The 25,318-nt window shown below is 44.0% G+C and overlaps 1 protein-coding gene across 3 annotated transcripts in view; it reads left to right on the forward strand.

The window, feature by feature from the left end:
• Positions 1 to 25,318, forward strand: part of tap1 (transporter 1, ATP-binding cassette, sub-family B (MDR/TAP)) — an 86,106-nt gene that overhangs the window by 24,790 nt on the left and 35,998 nt on the right. For all 3 annotated transcript variants that reach the window (XM_041213673.1, XM_041213675.1, XM_041213674.1), the window contains 2 exons: positions 21 to 194; positions 18,515 to 18,674. In XM_041213673.1, coding sequence (XP_041069607.1) covers positions 21 to 194; positions 18,515 to 18,674 — 334 coding nt within the window. The remainder of the gene's footprint in view (positions 1 to 20; positions 195 to 18,514; positions 18,675 to 25,318) is intronic.

Consider the following 25,318-nt stretch of genomic DNA (forward strand, 5'->3'; position numbering starts at 1 on the left):
CTGATGCTTCCTCTTTTCAGAATGTGTCCTTTGAGCTGAAGCGTGGAGAGATCACAGCCCTGGTGGGTCCCTCTGGTGGCGGGAAGACTACCTGTGTGGCTCTGCTGGAGCGATTTTATCAACCACAGTCTGGAGAGATTCTGCTGGATGGGATACCAATTGAGGAATATGAACACAAATATTATCATAACAAGGTGAGTCACAAGAGGGTAGTGTACACAGGAGCAGTGACAGAATGTAATATACAGAGGGACAGGGACAGAGTGTAATATACAGAGGGACAGTGAGAGAATGTAATATATACAAGGACAGTGAGAGAGTGTAATATATCCAGGGATAGTGAGAGAGTGTAATATATACAAGGAGAGTGAGAGAGTGTAATATATACAAGGACAGTGAGAGAGTGTAATATACCCAGGGATAGTTAGAGAGTGTAATATATACAGGAACAGTGACAGGGTGTAATATACACAGGACAAGTGAGAGTGGTTAATATACACAGGGACAGTGACAGAGTGTAATATGCACAGAGACAGAGACAGAGTGTAATATACACAAACACAATGAGAGAGTGCAATATACACAGACACAGCTACAGAATGTAATATACTCAGGGACAGTGAGAGAGTGCAATATACACAGACACAGTGAGAGAGTGTAATATACACAAGAACAGTGACAGAGTGTAATGTACACAGGGACAGTGAGAGAGCGTAATATACAGAGGGACAGTGACAGAGTTTGCAATACACAGGGACAGTGAGAGAGTGTAATATGCACAGGGACAGTGACAGAGTGTAATAATGAACAGGAACCATGAGAGAGTGAAATATAAATAGACACAGCGACAGAGAGTAATATACACAGGGACAGTGAGAGAGTGTAATGTTCACAGGGACATGACAGAGTATAATATGCACAGGGACTGTGACAGAGTGTAATATACACAGAGGCAGCAACAGAGTGTAATATACGCAGGGACAGTAAGAGAGTGTTATATACACAGGGACAGTGACAGAGTGTAATATACGCAGGGACAGTAAGAGAGTGTAATATACACAGACACAGCAACAGAGTGTAACATACACAGGGACTGTGACAGAGTGTAATATGCACAGAGACAGTGACAGAGTGTAATATACACAGGTACAGTGACATAGTGTAATGTAGACAGACACAGCGACAGAGTGTAATATATACAGGGACCGTGACAGAGTGCAACATACACAGGACAGTGACAGAGTGTAATGTACACAGGGATAGCGAGAGAGTATAATATGCACAGAGACAGCAACAGATTGTGTTATTCACAGGGACAGTGAGTGTTATATACACAGGGACAGTGACAGTGTATAATATACACAGGGACAGTGATAGAGTGTAATATACGCAGGGACATTAAGAGAGTGTAATGTACACAGGGATAGGGAGAGAGTGTGATATACACAGAGACAGCAACAGAGAGTGATATTCACAGGGACAGTGAGAATGTGTTATACACACAGGGACAGTGACAGTGTATAATATACACAGGGACAGTGAGAGAGTGTAATATGCACAGGGTCTGTGACAGAGTGTAATATACACAGACAGAGCAACAGAGTGTAGTATACACAGGGACTGTGACAAAGTGAAATATGCACAGAGACAGAGTGTAATATACTCAGGGACAGTGAGAGAGTGCAATATACACAGACACAGCGACAGAGTGTAATATACACAGGGAAAGTGAGAGAGTGTAACATTTACAGGGACAGTGAGAGAGTGTAATATGCACAGGGATTGTGACAGAGTGTAATATTTGGAGGGACAGTAAGAGAGTGTTATATACACAGGGACAGTGACAGTGTATAATATACACAGGGACTGTGACAGAGTGTATTATATGCAGGGACAGTAAGAGAGTGTAATATACACAGACAGAGCAACAGAGTGTAGTATACACAGGGACTGTGACAGAGTGTAATATGCACAGAGACAGTGACAGAGTGTAATATACTCAGGGACAGTGAGAGAGTGCAACACACACAGACACAGTGAGAGAGTGTAATATACACAAGAACAGTGACAGAGTTTAATATACTCAGGGATAGTGAGAGAGTGCAATATACACAGACACAGCGACAGAGTGTAATATACTTAGAGATAGTGAGAGAGTGCAATATACACAAGACCAGTGACAGTGTGTAATGTACACAGGGACAGTGACAGAATCTAATATACACAGACACAATGAGAGATTCCAACATACACAGACACAGTGACAGAGTGTAATATACTCAGGGACAGTGAGAGAGTGTAATATACACAGAGACAGTGTGAGAGCCTAATATATGCAGGGACAGCGACAGAGTGTAATATACACAGGGACAGTGAGAGAGTGTATTATACACAGGGACCGTGACAGAGGGACTGTGACAGAGTGTAATATATACAGGGACCGTGACAGAGTGCAACATACACAGGACAGTGACAGAGTGTAATGTACACAGGGATAGCGAGAGAGTATAATATGCACAGAGACAGCAACAGATTGTGTTATTCATAGGGACAGTGAGTGTTATATACACAGGGACAGTGACAGTGTATAATATACACAGGGACAGTGATAGAGTGTAATATACGCAGGGACATTAAGAGAGTGTTATATACACAGGGACAGTGAGAGAGTGTAATATGCACAGGGACAGTGACAGAGTGTAATATACACAGACACAGCAACAGAGTGTAGTCTACACAGGGACTGTGACAGAGTGTAATATACTCAGGGACAGTGAGACAGTGCAATATACACAGACACAGTGACAGAGTGTAATATACTCAGGGACAGTGAGAGAGTGCAATATACGATGACACAGTGAGAGAGTGTGATATACACAAGAACAGTGACAGAGTGTAATGTACACAGAAACAAAGGCAGAATGTAACATGCACAGGGACAGTGAGAGAATGTGCTATATACAGGGACAGTGAGTGAATGTAATATACACAAGAACAGTGACAGAGTGTAATGTACACAGGGACAGGGAGAGAGTGTTATAGACACAGGGACATTGACAGTGTATAATATACACAGGGACAGTGAGAGAGTGTAATATGCACAGGGACTGTGACAGAGTGTAATATGCACCGAGACAGCGACAGAGTGTAATATACTCAGAGATAGTGAGAGAGTGCAATATACACAAGACCAGTGACAGTGTGTAATGTACACAGGGACAGTGAGAGAGTGTTATAGACACAGGGACATTGACAGTGTATAATATACACAGGGACAGTGAGAGAGTGTAATATACGCAGGGACAGTAAGAGAGTGTTATATACACAGGGACAGTGAGAGAGTGTAATATGCACAGGGACTGTGACAGAGTGTAATATACACCGAGACAGCGACAGAGTGTAATATACTCAGGGACAGTGAGAGAGTGCAATATACACAGACACAGTGAGAGGGTGTAATATACACAAGAACAGTGATAGAGTGTAATGTACACAGGGACAGTCACAGAAAGTAATATACACAGGGACAGTGAGAGTGTGTACTATATACAGGGACGGTGAGAGAGTGTGATATGCACAGGGACAGTGACAGAATGTAATATACATGAGGACAGTGAGAGAGTGTACTATATGCAGGGTCAGTGAGAGAGTGTAATATACACAGGAACAGTGACAGAGTGTAATATACTCAGGGATAGTGAGAAAGTGTAATATACACAGACACAATGAGAGATTGTAATATACACAGACACAGTGACCGAGTGTAATATACTCAGGGACAGTGAGAGAATGTAATATACACAGAGATAGTGAGAGAGCCTAATATATACCGGGACAGCGACCGAATGTAATATGCACAGGGACAGTGAGAGAGTTTAATATACACACAGTGAGAGTGTGTAATATATACAAGGACAGTGAGAGAGTGTAATATATCCAGGGATAGTGAGAGAGTGTAATATATACAAGGACAGTGAGAGAGTGTAATATACACAGACACAATGAGAGATTGTAATATACGCAGACACAGTGACCGAGTGTAATATACTCAGGGACAGTGAGAGAATGTAATATACACAGAGACAGTGAGAGAGCCTAATATATACAGGGACAGCGACCGAATGTAATATACACAGGGACAGTGAGAGAGTTTAATATACACACAGTGAGAGAGTGTAATATACATAGGTAAAGTGAGAGAGAGTAATGTACACAGGATAGGGAGAGAGTGTAATATGCACAGAGACAGCAACAGAGAGTGATATTCACCGGGACAGCGAGAGAGTGTTTTATGCACAGGGACAGCGACAGTGTGTAATATACACACGGACCGTGACAGAGGGACAGTGACAGAGTGTAATATACACAGGGACTGTGACAGAGTGCAACATACACAGGGACAGTGAGAGAAAGTAATGTACACAGGGATAGGGAGAGAGTGTAATATGCACAGAGACAGCAACAGAGAGTGATATTCACCACGACAGTGAGAGAGTGTTTTATACACAGGGACAGTGACAGTGTATAATATACACAGGGACAGTGAGAGAGTGTAATATACGCAGGGACAGTAAGAGAGTGTTATATACACAGGGACAGTGAGAGAGTGTAATATACACAGGGACTGTGACAGAGTGTAATATGCACCGAGACAACGACAGAGTTTAATATACTCAGGGACAGTGAGAGAGTGCGATATATACACAGACACAGTGAGAGAGTATAATATACACAAGAACAGTGACAGAGTGTAATGTACACAGGGATAGTCACAGAATGTAATATACACAGGGACAGTGAGAGTGTTTACTATATACAGGGACAGTGAGAGAGTGTAATATGCACAAGAACTGTGACAGAGTGTATTGTAGACAGGGACAGTGACAAAATGTAATATACATGAGGACAGTGAGAGAGTGTACTATATACAGGGTCAGTGAGAGAGTGTAATATACAAAGGGACAGTGACAGAGTGTAATATACCCAGGGATAGTGAGAGAGTGCAATATACACAGAAACAATGAGAGATTATAATATACACAGACACAGCGACCGAGTGTAATATACTCAGGGACAGTGAGAGAGTGCGATATATACACAGACACAGTGAGAGAGTATAATATACACAAGAACAGTGACAGAGTGTAATGTACACAGGGATAGTCACAGAATCTAATATACACAGGGACAGTGAGAGTGTTTACTATATACAGGGACAGTGAGAGAGTGTAATATGCACAAGAACTGTGACAGAGTGTATTGTAGACAGGGACAGTGACAAAATGTAATATACATGAGGACAGTGAGAGAGTGTACTATATACAGGGTCAGTGAGAGAGTGTAATATACAAAGGGACAGTGACAGAATGTAATACACATGAGGACAGTGAGAGAGTGTACTATATACAGGGTCAGTGAGAGAGTGTAATATACACAGGAACAGTGACAGAGTGTAATATACTCAGGGATAGTGAGAAAGTGTAATATACACAGACACAATGAGAGATTGTAATCTACGCAGACACAGTGAGCGAGTGTAATATACTCAGGGACAGTGAGAGAATGTAATATACACAAGAACAGTGATAGAGTGTAATGTACACAGGGACAGTCACGGAAAGTAATATACACAGGGACAGTGAGAGTGTGTACTATATACAGGGACGGTGAGAGAGTGTAATATGCACAGGGACAGTGACAGAATGTAATATACATGAGGACAGTGAGAGAGTGTACTATATACAGGGTCAGTGAGAGAGTGTAATATACACAGGAACAGTGACAGAGTGTAATATACTCAGGGATAGTGAGAAAGTGTAATATACACAGACACAATGAGAGATTGTAATATACACAGACACAGTGACCGAGTGTAATATACTCAGGGACAGTGAGAGAATGTAATATCCACAGAGATAGTGAGAGAGCCTAATATATACCGGGACAGCGACCGAATGTAATATGCACAGGGACAGTGAGAGAGTTTAATATACACACAGTGAGAGTGTGTAATATATACAAGGACAGTGAGAGAGTGTAATATATCCAGGGATAGTGAGAGAGTGTAATATATACAAGGACAGTGAGAGAGTGTAATATACACAGACACAATGAGAGATTGTAATATACGCAGACATAGTGACCGAGTGTAATATACTCAGGGACAGTGAGAGAATGTAATATACACAGAGACAGTGAGAGAGCCTAATATATACAGGGACAGCGACCGAATGTAATATGCACAGGGACAGTGAGAGAGTTTAATATACACACAGTGAGAGAGTGTAATATACATAGGTAAAGTGAGAGAGAGTAATGTACACAGGATAGGGAGAGAGTGTAATATGCACAGAGACAGCAACAGAGAGTGATATTCACCGGGACAGCGAGAGAGTGTTTTATGCACAGGGACAGCGACAGTGTGTAATATACACACGGACCGTGACAGAGGGACAGTGACAGAGTGTAATATACACAGGGACTGTGACAGAGTGCAACATACACAGGGACAGTGAGAGAAAGTAATGTACACAGGGATAGGGAGAGAGTGTAATATGCACAGAGACAGCAACAGAGAGTGATATTCACCACGACAGTGAGAGTGTGTTTTATACACAGGGACTGTGACAGTGTATAATATACACAGGGACAGTGAGAGAGTGTAATATACGCAGGGACAGTAAGAGAGTGTTATATACACAGGGACAGTGAGAGAGTGTAATATACACAGGGACTGTGACAGAGTGCAACATACACAGGGACAGTGAGAGAAAGTAATGTACACAGGGATAGGGAGAGAGTGTAATATGCACAGAGACAGCAACAGAGAGTGATATTCACCATGACAGTGAGAGAGTGTTTTATACACAGGGACAGTGACAGTGTATAATATACACAGGGACAGTGAGAGAGTGTAATATACGCAGGGGGACAGTAAGAGAGTGTTATATACACAGGGACAGTGAGAGAGTGTAATATACACAGGGACTGTGACAGAGTGTAATATGCACTGAGACAACGACAGAGTGTAATATACTCAGGGACAGTGAGAGAGTGCGATATATACACAGACACAGTGAGAGAGTATAATATACACAAGAACAGTGACAGAGTGTAATGTACACAGGGATAGTCACAGAATGTAATATACACAGGGACAGTGAGAGTGTTTACTATATACAGGGACAGTGAGAGAGTGTAATATGCACAAGAACTGTGACAGAGTGTATTGTAGACAGGGACAGTGACAAAATGTAATATACATGAGGACAGTGAGAGAGTGTACTATATACAGGGTCAGTGAGAGAGTGTAATATACAAAGGGACAGTGACAGAGTGTAATATACCCAGGGATAGTGAGAGAGTGCAATATACACAGAAACAATGAGAGATTATAATATACACAGACACAGCGACCGAGTGTAATATACTCAGGGACAGTGAGAGAGTGCGATATATACACAGACACATTGAGAGAGTATAATATACACAAGAACAGTGACAGAGTGTAATGTACACAGGGATAGTCACAGAATCTAATATACACAGGGACAGTGAGAGTGTTTACTATATACAGGGACAGTGAGAGAGTGTAATATGCACAAGAACTGTGACAGAGTGTAATGTAGACAGGGACAGTGACAAAATGTAATATACATGAGGACAGTGAGAGAGTGTACTATATACAGGGTCAGTGAGAGAGTGTAATATACAAAGGGACTGTGACAGAGTGTAATATGCACAGCGATAGCGACAGAGTGTAATATACTCAGCGACAGTGAGAGAGTGCAATATGCACAGACACAGCGACAGAGTGTAATATATACATGGAAAGTGAGAGAGTGTAACGTTCACACGGACAGTGAGAGAGAGTAATATGCACAGGGATTGTGACAGAGTGTAATATATGCCGGGACAGTAAGAGAGTGTTATATACACAGGGAGAGTGACAGTGTATAATAAACACAGGGACAGTGACCAAGTGTATTATATGCAGGGACAGTAAGAGAGTGTAATATACACCAACACAGCAACAGAGTGTAACATACACAGGGACTGTAACAGAGTGTAATATGCACAGAGACAGAGACAAAGTGTAATATACTCAGGGACAGTGAGAGAGTGCAATATACACAGACACAGCGACAGAGTCTAATATACTCAGGGAGAATGAGAGAGTACAATATACACAGACACAGTGAGAGAGTGTAATATACACAGGGACAGTGACAGAGTGTTACGTACACAGGGACAGTGATAGAATATAATGTACACAGGGACAGTGACAGAATCTAATATACATGGGGACAGTGTGAGAGTGTACTATATACAAGGTCAGTGAGAGAGCGTAATATACACAGGGACAGTGAGAGAGTGTAATATGCACAGGGACAGTGACAGAGTGTAATATACACAGGGATAGTGAGAGAGTGCAATATACACAGTCACAGTGAGAGAGTGTAATATACACAAGAACAGTGACAGTGTGTAACGTACACAGGGACAGAGACAGAATGTAATATACACAGGGACATTGAGAGAGTGTACTGTATACAGGGACAGTGAGAGAGTGCAACATTCACAGGGACAGTGAGATAATGTAATGTAGGGAGAGAGTTTAATATGCACAAAGACATCAACAGAGTGTGATACTCACAGGGACGGTGAGAGAGTGTTATGGACACAGGGACATTGACAGTGTATAATATACACAGGGACAGTGAGGGAGTGTAATATACGCAGGGACCGTAAGAGAGTGTTATATACACAGGGACAGTGAGAGAGTGTAATATTCACAGGGACTGTGACAGAGTGTAATATGCAAAGGGACAGTGAGAGAATTTAATATGCACACAGTGAGAGAGTGTAATATACACAGGTACAGTGACAGAGTGTTATGTAGACAGGCACAGCGACAGTGTGTAATATACACAGGGACAGTGACAGAGTGTAATATACACAGGGACCATGACAGAGTGCAACATACACAGCGACAGTGAGAGAGTGTATTGTACACAGGGATAGGGAGAGAGTGTAATATGCACAGAGACAGCAACAGAGTGTGATATTCACAGGGACAGTGAGAGAGTGTTATATACACAGGTACAGTGACAGAGTATAATATACAGGGACAGTGAGTGAGTGTAATATACGCAGGGACAGTGAGAGAGTGTTATATATGCAGGGACAGTGAGAGAGTGTAATATGCACAGGGACTGTGACAGATTGTAGTATACACAGACACAGCAACAGAGTGTAGTATACCCTGGGACTGTGACAGAGTGTAATATGCACAGAGACAGCAACAGAGTGTAATATACTCAGGGACAGTGAGAGTGTGCAATATACACAGACACAGTGAGCGAGTGTAATATACATAAGAACAGTGACAGAGTGTACTATTCACAGGGACAGTGAGAGAGTGTAATATACACAGGGACAGCGACAGAGTGTAATATACACAGACACAGCAACAGCGTGTAACATACACAGTGACTGTGACAGAGTGTAACATGCAGAGACAGCGACAGAGTATAATATACTCAGGGACAGTGAGAGAGTGCAATATAGACAGACACAGTGAGAGAATGTATTTTACACAAGAACAGTGACAGAGTGTAATGTACACAGGGACAGTGACAGAATGTAATAAACACAGGGACAGTGAGAGAGTGTACTGTATTAAGGGACAGTGAGAGAATGTAATATACACAAGAACAGTGACAGAGTGTAATGTGCGCAGGGACAGTGACAGAAAGTAATATACTTGGGGACAGTGAGAGAGTGTAATATACGCAGACACAATGAGAGATTGTAATATAGTCAGGGACAGCGACAGAGCGTAATATACTCAGGGACCGTGAGAGAGTGTAGTATACTCAGGGACAGTGAGAGAGTGCAATATACACAAAGACAGTGAGAGAGCCTAATATATACAGGGAAAGCGACAGAGTATAATATGCACACGGGAAGTGAGAGAGTACAATATACACGGATACTGTGAGAGAGTATAATATACACAAGAACAGTGACAGTGCACAATTTTCACAGGGACAGTGAGAGAGTGTAATATACGCAGGGACAGTAAGAGAGTGTAATATACACAGGGTCAGTGAGAGAGTGTAATATACACAGCGACAGCGACAGAGTGTAATATACACAGTAACAGCAACTGAGTGTAATATACAGCGGGACTGTGACAGAATGTAATATACACAGACACAATGTGAGAGTTTAGCATTCACCGACACAGCGACAGAGTGTAATGTACTCAGGGACAGTGAGAGAGTATAATATACAGAGAGACAGTGAGAGAGCCTAATATATACAGGGACAGCGACAGAGTGTAATATGCACAGGGACAGCGACAGAGTGTAATATGCACAGGGACAGTGAGAGAGTGTAATATACACAGGGACAGTGAGGGAGTGTAATGTTCACAGGGACATGGCAGAGTGTAATATGCACAGGGACAGTGACAGAGTGTAATATGCACAGACACAATGGGAGATTGTAATATACACCGACACAGCGACAGAGATTAATATACTCAGGGTCAGTGAGAGAGTATAATATACACAGAGACAGTGAGAGAGCTTAATATATACAGGGACAGCGACAGAGTGTAATATGCACAGGGACAGTGACAGAGTGTAATATACACAGGAACCATGAAAGAGGGACAGCGACAGAGTGTAATATACACAGGGACAGTGACAGAGTGCAACATTCACAGGGGCAGTGAGAGAGTGTAATGTACACAGGGATAGGGAGAGAGTGTAATATGCACAGAAACAGCAACAGAGTGTGATATTCACAGGGACAGTGAGAGAGTGTTATATACACAGGTACAGTGACAGAGTATAATATACACAGGGACAGTGAGAGAGTGTAATATACGCAGGGACAGTGAGAGAGTGTTATATACACAGGGACAATGAGAGAGTGTAATATACACAGGGACTGTGACAGAGTGTAATATACACAGACACAGCAACAGAGTGTAGTATACCCAGGGACTGTGACTGAGTGCAATATGCACAGAGACAGCAACAGAGTGTAATATACACAGGGACAGTGAGAGAGTGTAATATGCACAGGGACAGCGACAGAGTGTAATATGCACAGGGACAGCGACAGAGTGTAATATGCACAGGGACAGTGAGAGAGTGTAATATACACAGGGACAGTGAGGGAGTGTAATGTTCACAGGGACATGGCAGAGTGTAATATGCACAGGGACAGTGACAGAGTGTAATATGCACAGACACAATGGGAGATTGTAATATACACCGACACAGCGACAGAGATTAATATACTCAGGGTCAGTGAGAGAGTATAATATACACAGAGACAGTGAGAGAGCTTAATATATACAGGGACAGCGACAGAGTGTAATATGCACAGGGACAGTGACAGAGTGTAATATACACAGGAACCATGAAAGAGGGACAGCGACAGAGTGTAATATACACAGGGACAGTGACAGAGTGCAACATTCACAGGGGCAGTGAGAGAGTGTAATGTACACAGGGATAGGGAGAGAGTGTAATATGCACAGAAACAGCAACAGAGTGTGATATTCACAGGGACAGTGAGAGAGTGTTATATACACAGGTACAGTGACAGAGTATAATATACACAGGGACAGTGAGAGAGTGTAATATACGCAGGGACAGTGAGAGAGTGTTATATACACAGGGACAATGAGAGAGTGTAATATACACAGGGACTGTGACAGAGTGTAATATACACAGACACAGCAACAGAGTGTAGTATACCCAGGGACTGTGACTGAGTGCAATATGCACAGAGACAGCAACAGAGTGTAATATACACAGGGACAGTGAGAGAGTGTAATATGCACAGGGACAGCGACAGAGTATAGTAATGAACAGGGACAGCGAGAGAGTGAAATATAAATAGACACAGCGACAGAGTGTAATATACACAGGGACAGCAACAGAGTGTGATATTCACAGGGACAGTGAGAGAGTGTAATATGTACATGGACAGCGACAGAGTGTAATATACACAGGGACAGTGAGAGAGTGTAATGTTCACAGCGACATGGCAGAGTGTAGTATGCACAGGGACTGTGACAGAGTGTAATATGCACAGAGACAGCAACAGAGTGTGATATTCACAGGGACAGTGAGAGAATGTTATATACACAGGGACAGTGACAGAGTGTAATATGCTCAGGGACAGTAAGAGAGTGTTATATACACAGGGACAGTGAGAGAGTGCAATATACACAGAGACAGTGAGAAAGCCTAATATATATAGGGACAGCGACAGAGTGTAATATGCACAGGGACAGTGAGAGAGTTTATTATGCACACACAGTGAGAGAGTGTAATATACACAGATACAATGAGAGATTGTAGTATACTCAGGGACAGCGACAGAGTATAATATACTCAGGGACATTGAGAGAGTGCAATATACACAGAGACAGTGAGAGAGCCTAATATATATAGGGACAGCGACAGAGTGTAATATGCACAGGGACAGTGACAGAGTGTAATATACACAGGGACTGTGACAGAGTGCAACATACACAGGGACAGTGAGAGAGTGTATTGTACACAGGGATAGGGAGAGAGTGTAATATGCACAGAGACAGCAACAGAGTGTGATATTCAGAGGGACAGTGAGAGAGTGTTATATACACAGGTACAGTGACAGAGTATAATATACACAGGGACAGTGACAGAATGCAATATACACAGGGACAGTGAGAGAGTGTACTGTATACAGGGACAGTGAGACAGTGTAATATACACAAGAACAGTGACAGAGTGTCATGTACACAGGGACAGTGACAGAATGTAATATACACGGGGACAGTGAGAGAGTGTAATATACACAGATACAATGAGAGATTGTAGTATACTCAGGGACAGCGACTGAGTGTAATATACTCAGGGACAGTGAGAGAGTGCAATATACACAGAAACAGTGAGAGAGCCTAATATATATAGGGACAGCGACAGAGTGTAATATGCACACGGACAGTGAGAGAGTTTAATATGCACACACAGTGAGAGAGTGTAATATACATAGGTAAAGTGTGAGAGCCTAATATATACAGGGACAGAGACAGTTTCCAATATACACAGGGACAGTGAGAAAGTGCAATATACACAGACACAGTGAGAGAGTGTAATATACACAAGAACAGTGATAGCTTTCAATATACACAGGGACAGTGAGAGAGTGTAATACATGCAGGGACAGTAAGAGTGTAATATACACAGGGTCAGTGAGAGAGTGTAATATACATAGGGACAGCGACAGAGTGTAATATACACAGGGACTGTGACAAAGTGTAATATACACAGACACAATGTGAGATTGTAATATACACCGACACAGCGACAGAGTTTAATATACTCAGGGACAGTGAGAGAGTATAATATACACAGAGACAGTGAGAGAGCCTAATATATACAGTGACAGTGACAGAGTATAATATACACAGGGACAGTGAGAGAGTTTAATATGCACACACAGTGAGAGAGTGTAATATACACAGGTACAGTGACAGAGTGTAATGTAGACAGGCACAGTGACATTGTGTAATATACACAGGGACAGTGAGAGAGTGTAATATACACAAGAACAGTGACAGTTTTCAATATACACAGGGACAGTGAGAGAGTGTAATACATACAGGGACAGTAAGAGTGTAATATACACAGGGTCAGTGAGAGAGTGTAATATGCACACACAGTGAGAGAGTGTAATATACACAGGTACAGTGACAGAGTGTAATGTAGACAGGGACAGTGAGAGAGTGTAATATACACAAGAACAGTGACAGTTTTCAATATACACAGGGACAGTGAGAGAGTGTAATACATGCAGGGACAGTAAGAGTGTAATATACACAGGGTCAGTGAGAGAGTGTAATATACATAGGGACAGCGACAGAGTGTAATATACACAGGGACTGTGACAGAGTGTAATATACACAGACACAATGGGAGATTGTAATATACACCGACACAGCGACAGAGTTTAATATACTCAGGGACAGTGAGAGAGTGTTATATACACAGGGACAGTGCGAGAGTGTAATATGCACAGGGACTGTGACAGAGTGTACTATGCACCGAGACAGCGACAGACTGTAATATACTCAGGGACAGTGAGAGAGTGCAATATACACAGAAACAGTGAGAGAGTGTAATATACACAGGAACCATGACAGAAGGACAGTGACGGAGTGTAATATACACAGGGACAGTGACAGAGTGCAACATTCACAGGGACAGTGAGAGTATAATGTACACAGGTATAGGGAGAGAGTGTAATATGCACAAAGACATCAACAGAGTGTGATATTCACAGGGACAGTGAGAGAGTGTTATAGACACAGTGACAGTGACAGTGTATAATATACAGAGAGACAGTGAGAGAGTGTAATATACGCAGGGACAGTAAGAGAGTGTTATATACACAGGGACAGTGAGAGAGTGTAATATGCACAGGGACTGTGACAGAGTGTACTATGCACCGAGACAGCGACAGAGTGCAACATACACAGGGACAGTGAGAGAGTGTAATGTAAACAGGGATAGGGAGAGAGTGTAACATGAACAGAGACAGCAACAGAGTGTGATATTCACAGGGACAGTGAGAGAGAGTTTTATACACTGGGACAGTGACAGTGTATAATATACACAGGGACAGTGACAGTGGGTAATATACACAGGGATAGTGAGAGAGTGTAATATACGCAGGGACAGTAAGAGAGTGTTATATACACAGGGACAGTGAGAGAGTGTAATATACGCAGGGACAGTAAGAGAGTGTTATATACACAGGGACAGTAAGCGAGTGTAATATACACAGGGTCAGTGACAGAGTGTAATATACACAGGGACAGAGACAGAATGTAATATACACAGACACAGCAACAGAGTGTAATATACACAGGGACTGTGACAGAGTGTAATATACACAGACACAATGAGAGATTGCAATATACACCAACACAGCATCAGAGTGTAATATACTCAGGGTCAGTGAGAGAGTATAATATACACAGAGACAGTGAGAGAGCCTAATACATACAGGGACAGCGACAGAGTGTAATATGCACAGGGACAGTGAGAGTGTTTAATATACACACGCTGAGAGAGTGTAATATACACAGGTACAGTGACAGAGATTATGTAAAGAGGCACAGCGACAGTGTGTAATATACACAGGGACAGTGACAGAGTGTAATATACACAGGGACTGTGACAGAGGGGCAGTGACAGAGTGCAATATACACATGGACCGTGACAGAGTGCAACATACACAGGGACAGTGAGAGAGTGTATTGTACACAGGGATAGGGAGAGAGTGTAATATGCACAGAAACAGCAACAGAGTGTAATATTCACAGGGACAGTGAGAGAGTGTTATATACACAGGTACAGTGACAGAGTATAATATACACAGGGACAGTGAGAGAGTGTAATATGCACAGGGACTGTGACAGAGTGTAATATACACAGATACAGCAACAGAGTGTAGTATACCCAGGGACTGTGAGAGAGTGCAATATGCACAGAGACAGCAACAGAGTGTAATATACTCAGGGACAGTGAGAGAGTGCAATATATACAGACACAGTGAGCGAGTGTAATATACATAAGAACAGTGACAGAGTGTAATGTACACAGGGACAGTGACAGAATGAAATATCCCTGGGGACAATGAGTGTGTGTACTATATACAGGGACAGTGAGAGTGTAATATACTCAGGGATGGTGAGAGTGTGCAATATACACCGAGACAGTGAGAGAGCGTAATATACACAGGGACAGTGAGAGAGTGTAATATGCACAGGGACAGCGACAGAGTGTAGTAATGAACAGGGACAATGAGAGATTGCAATATACACCGACACAGCATCAGAGTGTAATATACTCAGGGACAGTGAGAGAGTATAATATACACAGAGACAGTGAGAGAGCCTAATATATACAGGGACAGCGACAGAGTGTAATATGCACAGGGACAGTGAGAGTGTGTAATATACACAGACACAGCGACAGATTGTAATATACTCTGGGAGAGTGAGAGAGTGCAATATACACAGACACAGTGAGCGAGTGTAATATGCACAGGGACAGCGACAGAGTGTAGTAATGAACAGGGACAGCGAGAGAGTGAAATATAAATAGACACAGTGACAGAGTGTAATATACACAGGGACAGTGAGAGAGTGTAATGTTCACAGGGACATGGCAGAGTGTGATATTCACAGGGACAGTGAGAGAGTGTTATAGACACAGGGACAGTGACAGTGTATAATATACACAGGGACAGTGAGAGAGTGTAATATGTACAGGGACAGTGAGAGAGTGTAATATGTACAGGGACTGTGACAGAGTGTAATATGCACACTGACACAGCAACAGAGTGTAGTATACACAGGGACAGTGACAGTGTATAATATACACAGGGACAATGACAGAGTGTAATATACGCAGGGACAGTGAGGGACTGCAATATACACAGAGACAGTGAGAGAGCGTAATATGCACAGGGACAGCGACAGAGTGTAATAATGAACAGGGACAGCGAGAGAGTGAAAAATAATTAGACATAGCGACAGAGTGTAATATACACAGGGACAGTGAGAGCGTGTAATGTTCACAGGGACATGGCAGAGTGTAATATACAGAAGAACAGTGACAGAGTGTAATGTGCGCAGGGACAGTGACAGAATGTAATATACACAGGGACAGTGAGAGAGTGTAATATGCACAGGGACTGTGACAGAGTGTAATATGCACACTGACACAGCAACAGAGTGTAGTATACACAGGGACAGTGACAGTGTATAATATACACAGGGACAGTGACAGAGTGTAATATACGCAGGGACAGTGAGGGACTGCAATATACACAGAGACAGTGAGAGAGCGTAATATGCACAGGGACAGCGACAGAGTGTAATAATGAACAGGGACAGCGAGAGAGTGAAAAATAATTAGACACAGCGACAGAGTGTAATATACACAGGGACAGTGAGAAAGTGTAATGTTCACAGGGACATGGCAGAGTGTAATATACACAAGAACAGTGACAGAGTGTAATGTGCGCAGGGACAGTGACAGAATGTAATATACACAGGGACAGTGAGAGAGTGTAATATACACAGACACAATGAGAGATTCTAATATAGTCAGGGACAGCGACAGAGTGTAATATATTCAGGGATAGTGAGAGTGTGTAATATACACAGACACAATGAGAGATTGTAATATAGACTGGGACAGCGACAGAGCGTAATATACTCAGGGACAGTGAGAGAGTGTAGTATACTCAGGGACAGTGAGAGAGTGCAATATACACAGAGACAGTGAGAGAGCCTAATATATACAGGGATAGCGACAGAGTGTAATATGCACACGGACAGTGAAAGAGTTTAAGATACACACACAGTGAGAGAGTGTAATATACACAGGTACAGTGAGAGAGCCTAATATATACAGCGACAGCGACAGAGTGTAATATGCCCAGGGACAGTGGGAGAGTGTAATACACATAGGGACAGTGACAGAGTGTAATATGCACAGGGACAGTGACGGAGTGTAATATAGACGGGGACATTAAGAGAGTGCAATATACACTGGGATAGTGACAGAGCATAATATACTTAGGGTCCGTGACAGAGTGTAATATACACCGGGACAGTGACAGAGTGTATTGTACACAGGAATAGTGACAGAGTGCAACATGCACTGAGACAGCGACAGAATGTAATATCCAGACGGACAGTGAGTGTAATATACACAGGGACAGTGACAGAGTTTAAATACACAGGGACAGTGAGAGAGTGTAATCTACACAGGGACTGTGACATAGTATAACATGGACTGAGACAGCGACAGAGTGTAATATACAGAAAGCCAGTGAAAGTGTGTAATCCACACAGAGACGGTGACAGAGTGTAATATACATTGTGACATTGAGAGATTGTAATATGTGCAAGGACAGTGACAGAGTGTAATATGCACTGAGACAGTGACAGAATGTAATGTACACAGGGACAACATGTAATCCCATTGTATCCTCAGACTTACTGCTCTCCTCACGATCTCCCTGTATCTTCAGTCTTACAGCCGTCTTCTAAATCCCCCTGTATCCCCAGACTTACTGCTCTCCACCCGATGCCCCTGTATCCTCCATCGTTATTGTTCACTGCTCCTTTGTAACGTTGTACCTTTCGTTAAGGCACTTGGCAACCCAGGAGGTGGAGGCCCCATCAATTGCAGCATACCATAATCCCTGCCTCCTTAAAGACCTTGGCAATGTGCGTCCTCAAGTATACTGTATCCTCAGCTCCAGACCCTCCTCCAGCCCCCTGGCCTGCCCTGGACAAAAGTCTTTCGTGTGGAAATGTGATCACAGCCTTGTGAATGCAAAGTGAATGCTGATCATATGGAGTTTCTCTGGTGCCAGTTGCCTTTTTCTGAATTGTTGCCTTGTGGTTCTTCCTCAGGTGGCTCTTGTGAGTCAGGAGCCCGTGCTGTTTGCTCGCTCAGTGGAGACAAACATTGCCTACGGACTTGATGGGAAACCCACGCAAGCGGTAAAACGTGCAGCGGAGCGCGCTGATGCTGACCGGTTCATCTCTAAACTGAAAGATCAATATAAAACCGGTGAGGGGTGAATGGAGAGAGGTTAAACACAGCGTGAGGGAAGATTAAACACAGAGTGAGGGGGGGTTAAACACAGAGTGAGGGGGGTATTAAACACAGAGTGAGGGGGGAGATTAAACACAGAGTGAGGGGGGAGATTAAACACAGAGTGAGGGGGGAGATTAAACACAGAGTGAGGGGAGATTAAACACAGAGTGAGGGGGGTATTAAACACAGAGTGGGGGGGGGGGTTAAACACAGAGTGAGGGGAGATTAAACACAGAATGAGGGGGGTATTAAACACAGAGTGGGGGGGGGGATTAAACACAGAGTGAGGGGAGATTAAGCACAGAGTGAGGGGGGAGATTAAACACAGAGTGAGGGGGGGTTAAACACAGAGTGAGGGGGGTTAAACACAGAATGAGGGGGGGGTTAAACACAGAGTGAGGGGGGATAAAACACAGTGAGGGGGGTATTAAACACAGAGTGGGGTGGGGTTAAACACAGAGTGAGGGGGGCTTAAACACAGTGAGGGGGGCTTAAACACAGAGTGAGGGGGGTATTAAACACAGAGTGAGGGGGGTATTAAACACAGAGTGGGGGGGGTTAAACACAGAGTGAGGGGAGATTAAACACAGAGTGAGGGGGGTATTAAACACAGAGTGAGGGGGGGTTAAACACAGAGTGAGGGGGGTATTAAACACAGAGTGAGGGGGGTATTAAACACAGAGTGAGGGGGGTATTAAACACAGAGTGGGGGGAGATTAAACACAGAGTGAGGGGGGTATTAAACACAGAGTGAGGGGGGGTTAAACACAGTGAGGGGGGTATTAAACACAGAGTGAGGGGGGTATTAAACACAGAGTGAGGGGGGTATTAAACACAGAGTGAGGGGAGATTAAACACAGAGTGAGGGGGGTATTAACCACAGAGTGAGGGGGGTTAAACACAGTGAGGGGTGTATTAAACACAGAGTGAGGGGGTATTAAACACAGAGTGAGGGGGGTATTAAACACAGAGTGAGGGGGGTATTAAACACAGAGTGGGGGGAGATTAAACACAGAGTGAGGGGGGTATTAAACACAGAGTGACGGGGGGTTAAACACAGTGAGGGGGGTATTAACCACAGAGTGAGGGGGGTACTAAGCACAGAGTGAGGGGGGTATTAAACACAGAGTAAGGGGAGATTAAACACAGAGTGAGGGGGGAGATTAAACACAGAGTGAGGGGGGAGATTAAACACAGAGTGAGGGGGGAGATTAAACACAGAGTGAGGGGGGTATTAAACACAGAGTGAGGGGGGGTTAAACACAGAGTGAGGGGGGGTTAAACACAGAGTGAGGGGGGTATTAAACACAGAGTGAGGGGGGAGATTAAACACAGAGTGAGGGGGGAGATTAAACACAGAGTGAGGGGGGAGATTAAACACAGAGTGAGGTGGGATTAAACACAGAGTGAGGGGAGATTAAACACAGAGTGAGGGGGGAGATTAAACACAGAGTGAGGGGGGAGATTAAACACAGAGTGAGAGGGGGATTAAACACAGAGTGAGGTGGGATTAAACACAGAATGAGGGGGGAGATTAAACACAGAATGAGGGGGGAGATTAAACACAGAGTGAGGGGGGAGATTAAACACAGAGTGAGGGGGGTATTAAACACAGAGTGAGGGGGGTATTAAACACAGAGTGAGGGGGGAGATTAAACACAGAGTGAGGGGGGTATTAAACACAGAGTGAGGGGGGAGATTAAACACAGAGTGAGGGGGGTATTAAACACAGAGTGAGGGGGAGATTAAACACAGAGTGAGGGGGGGATTAAACACAGAGTGAGGGGGAGATTAAACACAGAGTGAGGGAGAGTATTAAACACAGAGTGAGGGAGAGTATTAAACACAGAGTGAGGGGGGAGATTAAACACAGAGTGAGGGGGGGATTAAACACAGAGTGAGGGGGGAGATTAAACACAGAGTGAGGGGGGGTTAAACACAGAGTGAGGGAGAGTATTAAACACAGAGTGAGGGGGGAGATTAAACACAGAGTGAAGGGGGATTAAACATAGAGTGAGAGGGGGATTAAACACAGAATGAGGTGGGATTAAACAGAGTGAGGGGGCGATTAAACACAGAGTGAAGAGGGAGGTTAAACACAGAGTGGGGGGGAGATTAAAACAGAGTGAGGGGGGGTTAAACACAGAGTGAGTGGGAGAGGTTAAACACAGAGTGAGGGGGGATTAAACACAGAGTGAGAGGGGGATTAAACACAGAGTGAGGTGGGATTAAACACAGAGTGAGGGGGCGATTAAACACAGAGTGAAGAGGGAGATTAAACACAGTTGGGGGGAGATTAAAGACAGAGTGAGGGGGGATTTAACACAGAGTGGGGGGGATTAAGAACAGAATGAGGGGAGGGATTAAACACAGAATGAGGGGGACAGTAAACGCAGAGTTGGGGGTGGGGGTTAAACACAGAGTGGGTGAGATTAAACACAGAGTGAAGGGGGGGATTAAACACTGAGTGAGAGGAGGGACTAAACACAGAGTAAGGGGGAGAGATTAAACACAAATTGGGGAGATTAAACACAGAGTGAGGGGGGGGGAATTAAGAACAGAGTGAGGGTAGGGATTAAACACAGAGTGAGGGGGACAGTAAACGCAGAGTTGGTGAGGGGGGTTAAACACAGATTGGGTGAGATTAAACATAGAGTGAAGTGGGGAGGATTAAACACTGAGTGAGGGGAGGGACTAAACACAGAGTGAGGGGGAGAGATTAAACACAGATTGGGGAGATTAAACACAGAGTGAAGGTGTAGATTGAATACAGAGAGAGGGGGGAGATTAAGCACAGAGTGAGGGAAGGTTAAGCACATTGTGAGGGGAGATTAAACACAAAGTGAAGGGCAGATTAAACATAAAGTGAGGGAGAGATTAAACACAGAGTGAGGGGGAGATTAAACACAAAGTGAGGGGGGATTAAGCACAGAGTGAGGGGGGATTAAAGACATGGTGGGGTGGGTTAAACACAGAGTGAGTGGGAGATCAAACACAGAGTGAAGGGGAGATTAAACACAGAGTGAGGCGAATGATTAAGCAGAGTCAGGGTGGTTAAACAGAGTGTGATGCGGGAGATTAAATACAGAGTCGGGGGAGATTAAACATTAGAGTAAAGGGGTATTTAACACAGAGTGAGGGGGGGATTGAGAACAGAATGAGGGTAGGGATTAAACACAGAGTGTGAGGGGGTCAGATTAAACACAGAGTGAGGAGGTGATAAAACAGTGTGAGTGGGGAGACCAAACACAGAGTGAGTGGGGGGAGAGATTGAACACGGAGTGAGGGGGAGATGAAAGACAGAGTGAGGGGGGGTGGTTAAACACAGAGTGAGGGGGAGGTTAAACACAGAGTGAGGATGGGAGAGAATGAACCAAGAGTGAGGGAGAGATTAAACACTGCATGAGGGGGAGATTAAGGACATTATGACGGGACGATTAAACAGAGAGTGAGGAGGGAGATTAAACACAGAGCGAGGAGGAGCTTAAACACAGAGTGAGGGGACATTAAACACAGAGTGGAGTGGGTTAAACACAGAGTGAGGGGAATGATTAAGCACAGAGTCAGGGGGGTTAAACACAGAGTGATGGGGGAGATTAAATACAGAGTCGGGGGGAGATTAAACAGAGAGTAAAGGGGTATTTAACACAGAGTGAGGGGGGGATTGAGAACAGAATGAGGGTAGGGATTAAACACAGAGTGAGGGGGACAGTAAACGCAGAGTGGGGTGGTTAAACACAGAGTGAAGGGGGGGATTAAACACAGAGTCAGGGGGGAGATTAAACACAGAGTAAGGGTAGATTAAACACAGAGTGAGGGGGGATTAAGAACAGAATGAGGGGAGGGATTAAACACAGAATGAGGGGGACAGTAAATGCAGAGTTTTGGGGGGTGTTAAACACAGAGCAGGTGAGATTAAACACTGAGTGAAGGGGGGATTAAACACTGAGTGAGGGGAGGGACTAAACACAGAGTGAGGGGGAGAGATAAAACAGATTGGGGAGATTAAACACAGAGTGAGGAGGGCGGATTAAGAACAGAATGAGGGTAGGGATTAAACACAGAGTGAGGGGGACAGTAAACACAGAGTGAAGGGGGGATTAAACACAGAGTAAAGGGAGATTTAACACATAGTTGGGGGGGGGATTAAGAACAGAATGAGGGGAGGGATTAAACACAGAATGAGGGGGACAGTAAACGCAGAGTTGCGGGGGGAGCGGGGTTAAACATAGAGTGGGTGAGATTAAACACAGAATGAAGGGGGGGATTAAACACTGAGTGAGGGGAGGGACTAAACACACAGCGATGGGGAGAGATAAAACACAGGTTGGGGAGATTAAACACAGTGAAGGGTAGATTGAACACAGAGAGGGGGGGAGATAAAACACAAAGTGAGGGGCAGATTAAACACAAAGTGAGGGGGAGAGGTTAAACACAGCGAGGGGGTGTTTGAAAACAGTGTGTGTTGGGGGGGTTAAACACAGAGTGAGGGGGAGAGATTAAATATAGAGTGAGGGGGAGAGATTAAATATAGAGTGAGGGGGAGAGATTAAACACAGAGTGAGGGGGAGAGATTAAAAACAGAGTGAGGGAGAGCTTAAATATAGAGTGAGGGAGAGAGATTAAACACAGAGTGAGGGGGAGAGATTAAAAACAGACTGAGGGGAGACATTACACACAGTGAGGGGGGAGATTAAACACAGAGTGAGGGGGGGTTTAAAGTGAGTGGGGGATTAAACACAGAGTGAAGCGGGAGATTAAACACAGGGTGAGGGGGGATGAAACACAGAGTGAGGGGGGAGAGATTAAACACAGAGTGAGGGGGAGAGATTAAACACAGATTGGGGAGATTAAACACAGAGTGAAGGGGTAGATTGAATTTGGAGAGAGGGGGTAGATTAAACACAGTGTGAGGGGAGATTAAGCACAGAGTGAGGGGGAGATTAAACACAAAGTGAGGGGGAGATTAACACAGAGTGAGGGGGGGACATTAAACACAGAGTGAGTGTGGGAGATTAAACAAAGAGTGAGGGGGAGGTTAAACACAGAGTGCAGTTGGGTCAGATTAAACACAGTGAGGGGGAGTTTGAACACAGTGTGTGTGGGGGTGGTTAAACACAAAGTGAGGGGGAGAGATTAAAAACAGAGTGAGGGAGAGATTAAATAGAGAGTGAGGGGAGACATTAAATATAGAGTGAGGGAGAGAGATTAAACACAGAGTGAGGGGGAGAGATTAAAAACAGAGTGAGGGAGAGATTAAATATAGAGTGAGGGGAGAGATTAAACACAGTGAGGGAGTGAGATTAAAAACATTGATGTCGAGATTAAACACAGAGCAAGAGGGAGAGATTAAACACATAGCGAGAGGGAGTGATTAAAAACAGTGTGGGTGGAAATTAAAGACAGTGAGGGGGGAGATTAAACCCTGAGTGAGGGGAGGGATTAAACACAGAATGACGGGGAGAAATTAAAAATGGAGTGAGAGAGATTTAACACAGAGTGAGGGGCGATTAAGAACAGAATGAGGGGAAGGATTAAACACAGAGCGAAGAGGAGATTAAACACAGAGTGAGGGGGGGGATTAAACACACAGTGAGGGGAGAGATTAAACACAGAGTGAGGGGAGGGTTAAACACAGAGTGAGGGGAGAGATTAAACACAGAGTGAGGGGGGGATTAAACACAGAGTGAGGGGGATTAAACACAGAGTGAAGTGGGAGATTAAACACAGAGTGAGGGGAGATTAAACACAGAGTGAGGGGAGATTAAACACAGAGTGAGGGGGGATTAAACACAGAGTGAGGGGGAGATTAAACACAGAGTGAGGGGGGGACATTAAACACAAAGTGAGGGTGGGAGATTAAACAAAGAGTGAGGGGGAGATCAAACAGTGCGAGTGGGGTGACTACACACAGAGTGAGTGGGGGGAGAAATTGAACACAGAGTGAGGGGGGGGATTAAACACAGAGTGAGGGGGAGGTTAAACACAGAATGAGGATGGGAGAGAATGAACCAAGAGTGTGGGAGAGATTAAACACAGAATGAGGGGGAGATTAAGCACATTATGACGGGATGATTAAACACAGAGTGCGGAGGGAGATTAAACACAGAGCGAAGAGGAGATTAAACACAGAGTGAGGGAGAGATTAAACAAAGAGTGCAGTGGGTTAAACACAGAGTGAGGGGAATGATTAAGCACAGAGTCAGGGGTGTTAAACACAGAGTGATTGGGGAGATTAAATACAGAGTCAGGGGGGATTAAGAATAGAATGAGGGGAGGGATTATACACAGAGTGAGGGGACAGTAAACGCAGAGTGGGCGGGGGCGGGTTAAACACAGAGTGAAGGGGGGGAGTAAACACAGAGTCAGGGGGAAGAATAAACACAGAGCGAAGAGGAGATTAAACACAGAGTGAGGGGAGAGATTAAACACAGAGTGGGGGGGGGGATTAAACACAGTGAGGGGAGAGATTAAACACAGAGTGAGGGGGAGATTAAACACAGAGTGAGGGGGATTAAGCACAGAGTGAAGCGGGAGATTAAACACAGAGTGAGGGGAGATTAAACACCGAGTGAAGCGGGAGATTAAACACAGAGTGAGGGGGGGTTAAACACAGA

Source organism: Carcharodon carcharias, chromosome 19 (assembly GCF_017639515.1).
Source record: "Carcharodon carcharias isolate sCarCar2 chromosome 19, sCarCar2.pri, whole genome shotgun sequence".
Taxonomy (NCBI): Eukaryota; Metazoa; Chordata; class Chondrichthyes; order Lamniformes; family Lamnidae; genus Carcharodon; species Carcharodon carcharias.